Below are 7,833 nucleotides of genomic sequence, written 5' to 3'. Positions count from 1 at the left end.
CATGTAAATGTGAGTTTAGTGGTGAGTTTGTATTGTTTGCTGATTCACGAAGGTCATAGCCAGGCTGTCTGACAGTAGACCTTCACACTAAATAAATAAAAACCCAGCCACCGAGAGCAGTTTTTGTGCAATTAATTAACGTGAGCATGCGCTATGGTTTGATAGGCTGACAACCCCCCCCCCCCCCCCCCCCCCCCCCCATCTACTGCGTGCGCTTGCATAGCATGCATACAAAAAACACCGAACTGCTACAGTTATACACGTACACACAACACACATACAAATCATTCGTTCGATCGCATGTTGTGCATTATGATTATCAATGGGGTGTGAGTATGGCTGCCTCCCTTCGTGTTGGACAGCTATTGGTTGTCTTTTGGCTATCGTTTTCTCCTTGTCAAGCGACTACACACTGGGTTGTAACTGAAGATGGCATGATTACACAGCAGGTATGTTTATCTTGCACGGAATATTTGCGTTCAAAACAAGTTTATAGGTTACTTTCTTCATCTCCACTTGTTGCCGATCCCTGATGTACAATATGTTAGCGGAGCCGCAAAGTACAGTCCCATATATTTAAAAATGTATGAGGTTGTATTTGGTGCACTGAAGCATTGCAAGCTGCAAGGAGCATACACTCTAAACCACTAGAACCTCCATACAGCTAAAATTGAAATTCGCATATTTCATGTACTGCAAGGACTCTCTAAATTAAGATACTAGTATATGGCCAAATCGTGATATCGGTCCCCTCTCGTTCTGCGTGTGCGTCTACACTAACCGCTAACAGTTATTACCGGTACTCAATATTAGATCTAGCTAATGGAGTATGTGCAAAGTCTTGTTATTAATGGAGGTTGAAAAAAGTCCCCGGCTATCACTGGCTATGATGAAATGAATGGCGGTGAATGGAGCTGGAGTGGTGGACTATTTCGGTAATGCCAGATATATTTGATGCCCTAGAGGTGGCTAGGAAAATAATAATGTTTTTACCAGTTTAGATCTAGTGTCTGTGTAACTGCGACCAGCCCCAACGTGCAGCGCAGCGTGTTGGGGCTGTGCCGTTTTCGCATTCAGATCTTAATGTTGTACAAAACGGGTGCCGTTCCGGCGCTATATTTCCTTAATTTTTCAACAAAAACTACTAGGAATACTTACGTGGGTCGATTAAACCTAAATGATTCAAATCGGCGACTGGTTGATGCATTTCGTTACTTATGATGCAGAAAATGTTGCTTTAAATTATAAGGCGAATTATCTTCAGCTCACCGATGCTCACTAACATTGCATGCTAGCCTTTTGTCAAGGCCCTCTTGCTGTAACGGACGAGCGAAGGGACGAGCGAAGCGAGTCGCGCTACATTACTCGGCTGGGCTCTCTACACCATACAGCGAGAGGGCCTCGACAAAAGGCTACGTATTACTCGCTACATGCGTAGATGCTTACTAATGGTTATACACGTTCAAAATGGTAGCACGGCTCTCCCACTAGGGCAGGCCGCTTACTCCTAAAAATTGTGGAAAATTTTGCAGTTTCCAGATAAATTGGTGAAAAGAACCAAGGCAATGGGGTAATGTATATTTCATTTTTTATTGTCACTGTGTTTATGATAGAAATTTACCCATGATTTATTCGTGAAGTCGCCGTATGTGGCAATAGGGAGTTGTTCGTGATTCTCACTTTAGCGAGACTGCGAGGTAGCCGCCAGGACCCCGCCGCATCATGGCGGCGCGGTCTCCAGGGCTAGTGTCTGTGTAGCCCGACCAGACGCCGAGCGAAGCGAAGCATGGCAAAGCACGGCGTCAGACAAGCTCCGCTGTGATCCCCCAATCTTCGGAGACCCCTCGCCTCGAAACACAGCTACAAAACTGTTGAATGCAACTGTTGATGTTGAGCTAAAATGTCTGCATTCTTATTACAAATTTCACAAATTACTCACGTCTCTTGTGTACAGCGACAGGGCTGTGCATAGTTAGTGCCTGTGGTGGTTCTACTTGTACTTTAACAACTCGATACAAGTTGTATTTGCCCTCATTTATGTCAGATTGTATTGTTTAATACACAACATCATCTAGACTAGACTAGTTAGTAGTACTAGTAGTAGAACTCTACTTGACCATTGTTGACTGGAACCCACTAATCATCTTGTCTGACATTATTATCAAATTTATTATGATTATTATTTTTACCATCTAATCATGTTAATACACATGATATTAGTCAACAAATTGGAATGTTTATGTTTTCTATTTCTCTTATTTTATTATACTAAAGAAATATGAATTAATGTTGTTGGTTTGTTTCTTTAGAATAGATGTATAAGCTTTAAACAGTCTTTTTGTCTATTCTGTTCAATGACAATACTCTGTCAATAGATGTTAAATTTACTCATAGAAGCAAAGCAGAGTCAAACTCAAAAACAAACTTGTTGTGTACTATGTAGGTCCTAGATATTGATTAGAACTATTCTTGTCGCATTGGTAATAGTACTTTTTTAACATTTGAGCAGAATTGTAATAACTTGTGAGAGAGGGAATATCCACTGAGGGAGTTAGCTGTTGTGATATCATTCAGAACATTGTCATGTCATTGGTTGATCCTCCCCACCCCACCCCACCCCCATAGTTGGACTCCGTGTTCAACATGAGGGAGCCCTACAACCTCATCGCAATCCTGAACCAAGAGAAGCGCTCCAAGGAGGTCAGCGACCTCGAGGAGGACCTCCGCGTCCAGAAGGCCGACATCGAAGCCAACGAGGACAAGGATACTGACCTCGAGCAGCGCTTCCTGGAGACCGATGAGGACTGTGTGGCAGCTGGACGTCCGCTGTCTGAGTTTGAGTTGTACATCAGTACTGCCCTCTCCCTGGAACAGAAAGGGATCAAGTGAGTGGTCATTGTCATAATTTGTAATACACTTTGTATGCATGGCTTATTTCATCTCAGTTTCATTTTCATTTATCATTTTTACTTACAAACAAGAATTTAGATGTACAAAACATGTCATGCTAAATTCAAAGAAGAAAATGATATACATGGTGAATATACTTATATTTTAAATATATACATGTATATAATCACACAATACAGTGTAGGTTGTGAAGCCAAATGTGTGATACATTGTATTCGCTGAAATCAATAATGTTGAAAATGGACAAGAAGCTAAAAAGCAGGCTTGTAATTATGCATTTCCCTCAGAGCCGCTATCGATATGGTATTTGCTGCATTGGGCACGATTGTCACAAATGGGGATATTTTTTTTTTCTTATGTTACTGTTAAATTGTGTATCTAATTGTGTTTCAGAGCAAGTGAAATTTTTTAGTGTGCAATTTACAGGATCTTCAATTCCCAATATACTCTGGTCTATTAACTCTTGGTGCAATATGGGTTTCATAGCATACACAGGGGCAGTGTCAGTAGTTTGGTTTGCAAGGTCAAGTCATATTAATAGTGAATATTAGACTTCAAATTGAGTGTAAGTTGTCACTTGAAAAGTCTAGTAAGTAGTGTGTGTACTATAGTTTTACATAGGAACCCAGTGCTGTAATCATATGAAATAAGATTTTTAAGATATTATATGTGTATATATTTTTATTTATTCTCATAAGGGACATATATTATTATTATTATTATTATTATTATTATTATTATTATTATTATTATTATTATTATTATTATTATTATTATTATTATTATTGTTGTTGTTGTTGTTGTTGTTGCTATCATTCTTATTATCATTATAAGTAGTAGTAGTATTATCATAATCACCGTCATCATCATCATTATTATCATCATTATCATGATCTTATTTCTAGCTATGAAAGAGTTGAATAGAGATTTATATGATTAAATGTGATTTGAATCTAAAGAGGAAGAAGGAATGGCAAACCAATGTGTGTTGGAATCTCATCTTGATTTTGTCTATTTGTTATTTCTATTTTTGCAGTCCCATGGATTATTTGAAAACAAAGAATGGGGAGGTAAAGAAATTTCGCCAGCCAAACTGTTCCCGAGCGTATGAATTACCCTTCAGCATATTTGCGTATGACCACGTTAAGGTATGTATCAGACCTTGGACCAAAGATCTTATGAAGGGGGGGGGGGGGAAACTGTGGTAAAGTAAAAGAGAGGCTACCTGGAAGGAGTTGTGAATAAAATAGTGATACAGAATAAAAACCATCAATACATACATGTACTCTCAGATCTCTTAAGATATACTGTGTCAATTTGCATCACAAATTAATTTTTTTGTTGTAACAAGACTGATTTTATATTCGATGTTAAAGGACAAGTTCACCTTCATAAACATAAGGATTGAGAGAATGTAGCAATATTAGTAGAACACATCATTGAAAGTTTGAGGAAAATCAGACAATCCGTTCAAAAGTTATGAATTTTTGAAGTTTTTGTGCAGTACCCGCTGTATGAGAAGACTACTGCAGTGTATGAATAACTTAGATGTCACATGCGTACAACAATGTAAGGAAAATATAAAGAGAATTTCACAAAATTCCATCTTTTGAAAAAAGTACACATTCCCCTGACTCGTTACCGATAAATGTTATGGGTAATATTATTCCCCCTGCCTTTAGAAAGAGGCAAGTCAATTGCTCTTTTATTATGCGAAAAAAGTGAAAATATGTTGAATTTTCTTTTATATTTTCTTTATACTGTTGTACGCATATGACTCACAAGCTGTAGTAGTCTCCTCATCCAGCGGTTCCAACACAAAAATTTAAAAAAATTCATAACTTTTGCATCGATTGTCCAATTTTCCTCAAACTTTCACTGATGTGTTTTACTAATATTGTTGCATTTTCTCAATCCTTATGTTTGTGAAGGTGAACTTGTCCTTTAAATGATGTCCATGTTGATATGATTTGCAAATTATGATATGGGCTGTGTGGCTACTGTCAGAGACAGACCTTTTACACTGGCTAATCTGCGTTATGAAAATTCCAATTAATTACAGATATCCATTTTGTGACTATATATTACACATGATCAGAATATATATGCTCTACATTAACTTTTTTTTGCCATTTTTTTTTTTATTAGGGAGAGAGAAATTCCTAGAGTGAAACGTACTTTTTGTTAGTGCAGTTATGAGAAAAGTCACCCACAAAGCTCAAGCTGAACACATCTCACTTCTGTGTCCTCCAGTCTATTCAAGAGCGCCACAATATCAGCAGCTTTCCGGAACCAGAGCTCATGTACCTACTGCCTACTATTGGGAGCTTGGAGAATGGAGGTCACATGATATATAAGGCCATGACGAAGGTGAGTGCCAACATTTTGAGCTTGTCAACCAACAAACAGCAGTACGCCGTACGTGGTGATCATGTGCTTGCTTAACAATTCAGAAACTTCATGTTGTAATAACTTAACTTGTTGAGGATGGGCTGATTTTGCTACAACACGCATTTTTCCCATAGACATTTGCCCGAGTATATTCCGGACTTGTCCTCGATGGGTTGATATACCATTGCACGACATCAGCTCTTGCCCTCTGGCCTAGGGCAAGTGAAATTGTATGCTGGGCAAGTGAGATTTTAAAAGTGCTACAGTTATTTGCTCATTTCTGCAAGTGCAATTTTGACATTGATATGAAAATCAAAACCTCCCCAAATCAATTATTGCATTAGCACTGTTTTGGGGCAAGTGCTTTTGTCTTTGAGGCAAGTGGAAATTAGAAAATTGATGAGTTAACTTCACGATGTGAAAGGAAAGGAAGAGAAAATGTCAGGCAAGGTTTGTACAACTGTAGAATTCTTTACTGTCGGTAGAAATATATGACTTACTATGGTGTATATCCTGAAATAGATTTCCCTATGAAAGTGTACAGTGTCATGATCCTCATCATCTAGATAATGTACAAGCTGTTATTCTAATTAGGGTTTATTTTTCACGAATTTTGCGAATCACTGTTGGACTGCAAATTTAACAACACACAAAAATGTCGCCCATGTGCTGGTATAATAGTGCACTTACGACAGCTTTGTGTCAATTCGCGAAAACAATATCTAGTGAAAATGTCCATGACATCCTCATTCTCGAAATATATACTGTACGTAAAAAAAAAGAAAACAAACATTGTACACATTTATCAACATACAATTGTAATTTTTAATGTCTCATATAAACTGGATGGAACAGAACTGGAAATGTATGGAAGCCTGAGGCATACCAGTCTGACGTCATAAGATAATTATCTTCAGACGTTCGAAGGATTTGTCTTCGGAGGTTGACTATATTTAGTGTCTGTTGTCATGACAAAAATGCAATCTTGTGTCTCTCTGATGAGTCATTGAATGGGAATGGGGTCAACTTGTTTTCCAGTGCCTTAGATCACACATTTTTTTTTTTTTTTTTTTTTTTTGCTTTTATTTCTTACATCTAGTGGAAATAAAACACACATGAAACATATGTGATCTTCTTAAACCACATGTTTGCTCTTCCTTGGCCACGAACGAGCCGGATTATGTAATCTGCGGTGTGTTTGCACAGTGATATCAGAATGTGTTTGTTTTAATACTAACATGATGTCTCCCTATCACATCCGGTGGACTCGTCCAGAACAAGACCTCGTGGGTCCTCTTCAACCTGGCGGCTTACTACTGGAGGGTTAAGGGTCACCCAGAGCAGGTCATTGAATGCTCAAGGAGGGCGCTTCATTTTTCTCCACCGTACGTATCATTTTATGTTATTTCCTTTTTCTGGTTACCCTGTTTGAATTGGATTTATTTATTCAATACTTCATAAAAACCATATAAACAAACAGAAAATACACAACATTGTACAAATACACTACATTCAGATTCATGTCGTCAAGTATATATAGAGTTTCCTCCAATCCTAAAAATTATTCCGTCAATATGATGTGTATCTGCCTCTGTGTACCAGTATATACTTATACAAGGCTCAACACTAGCAGTGGCCCATGGCCACCAGAAATAGATGTTTGGTAACCACTTTTAACCCTATTTTAACTGGGCTATTTGAGACCAAGTTTTTACTGGGGGGGGAGGGGGGGGGTTCAATTTGACCCCCTCTTCAGATCTCGGCCACCGATTGCGCGATCGCTGCAAAGTTTTGCCTGAACATAGAGCCGGATGTCAACTACAAGATTATATGGTCATACAATAGAAAAATTTGATTTTATATTTCTTGATGAATTAATTATGCAAATTTATGCATGAAATCCTATTTTCACCTATAACTCCTTTAAAAAGATTGAAGGATTGCTAAGTTTTTGTGTCAAAGTTCCTCAAGACACATCAAACAATGTTCTTGTAAAAAAAAAGCGCAATCAAAATCAGTTTCTTTTTTTTTATTGTTTTGTTAATTTCCTATGTATTTTGTGTTTTTTCGACCTTTTGTTTTCTATTGTTTTTTTGCCAAAATTTGTTGCAGGCACTTTTTTCAAGCTTATTTACATTAGAATTGATTAATTTCAATGGTTAAAAGTTGAAATAATCTAATTTATATCAATTAAACAAAAAAGCACAATTTGCATTGGATTTGCACACGAAGTCATGAATTTGAGCTGTTTTCGGGTTGACATGCATATGCAAAACATTGCGTAACTTCAGAACGGTGTACCCGGACGTTGCAAATTTGGTCTTAAAATATGCGGGAGACTTCAATTAAAAAAGTCATGAAACGACGCAGCAAAATCTTTGCGCGTTGTGGACTCGTGGTGCGAAATGTCGAGGGGGGGTCAATTTGACCCCCTCCCCCAGTTAGAATAGGGTTAAAGAAGTAATATGTTGTGAGTAATAGTCAGTGAATAGAGTTTCCCTAATCCCTGTAATGCGAATTATGGACTGAGGC

The 7,833-nt window shown here is 37.9% G+C and overlaps 1 protein-coding gene across 1 annotated transcript in view; it reads left to right on the top strand.

The window, feature by feature from the left end:
- The first annotated feature begins 335 nt into the window (after positions 1-335).
- LOC139745414 (tetratricopeptide repeat protein 17-like) overlaps positions 336-7,833 on the top strand; it is a 30,476-nt gene continuing 22,978 nt past the window's right edge. The window contains exons 1-5 of the mRNA XM_071655804.1: positions 336-449; positions 2,626-2,885; positions 3,947-4,058; positions 5,164-5,280; positions 6,577-6,686. Of these exons, the coding sequence (XP_071511905.1) occupies positions 336-449; positions 2,626-2,885; positions 3,947-4,058; positions 5,164-5,280; positions 6,577-6,686 (713 nt within the window). The remainder of the gene's footprint in view (positions 450-2,625; positions 2,886-3,946; positions 4,059-5,163; positions 5,281-6,576; positions 6,687-7,833) is intronic.

The sequence above is a fragment of the Diadema antillarum genome, unplaced genomic scaffold (genome assembly GCF_040938485.1).
Source record: "Diadema antillarum isolate AM-2024a unplaced genomic scaffold, OU_Dant_1.0 seq00001265_RagTag, whole genome shotgun sequence".
Taxonomy (NCBI): domain Eukaryota; kingdom Metazoa; phylum Echinodermata; class Echinoidea; order Diadematoida; family Diadematidae; genus Diadema; species Diadema antillarum.
Note: the sequence above shows the minus strand (reverse complement) of the source record. Positions and strands in the feature narration are given on the sequence as shown.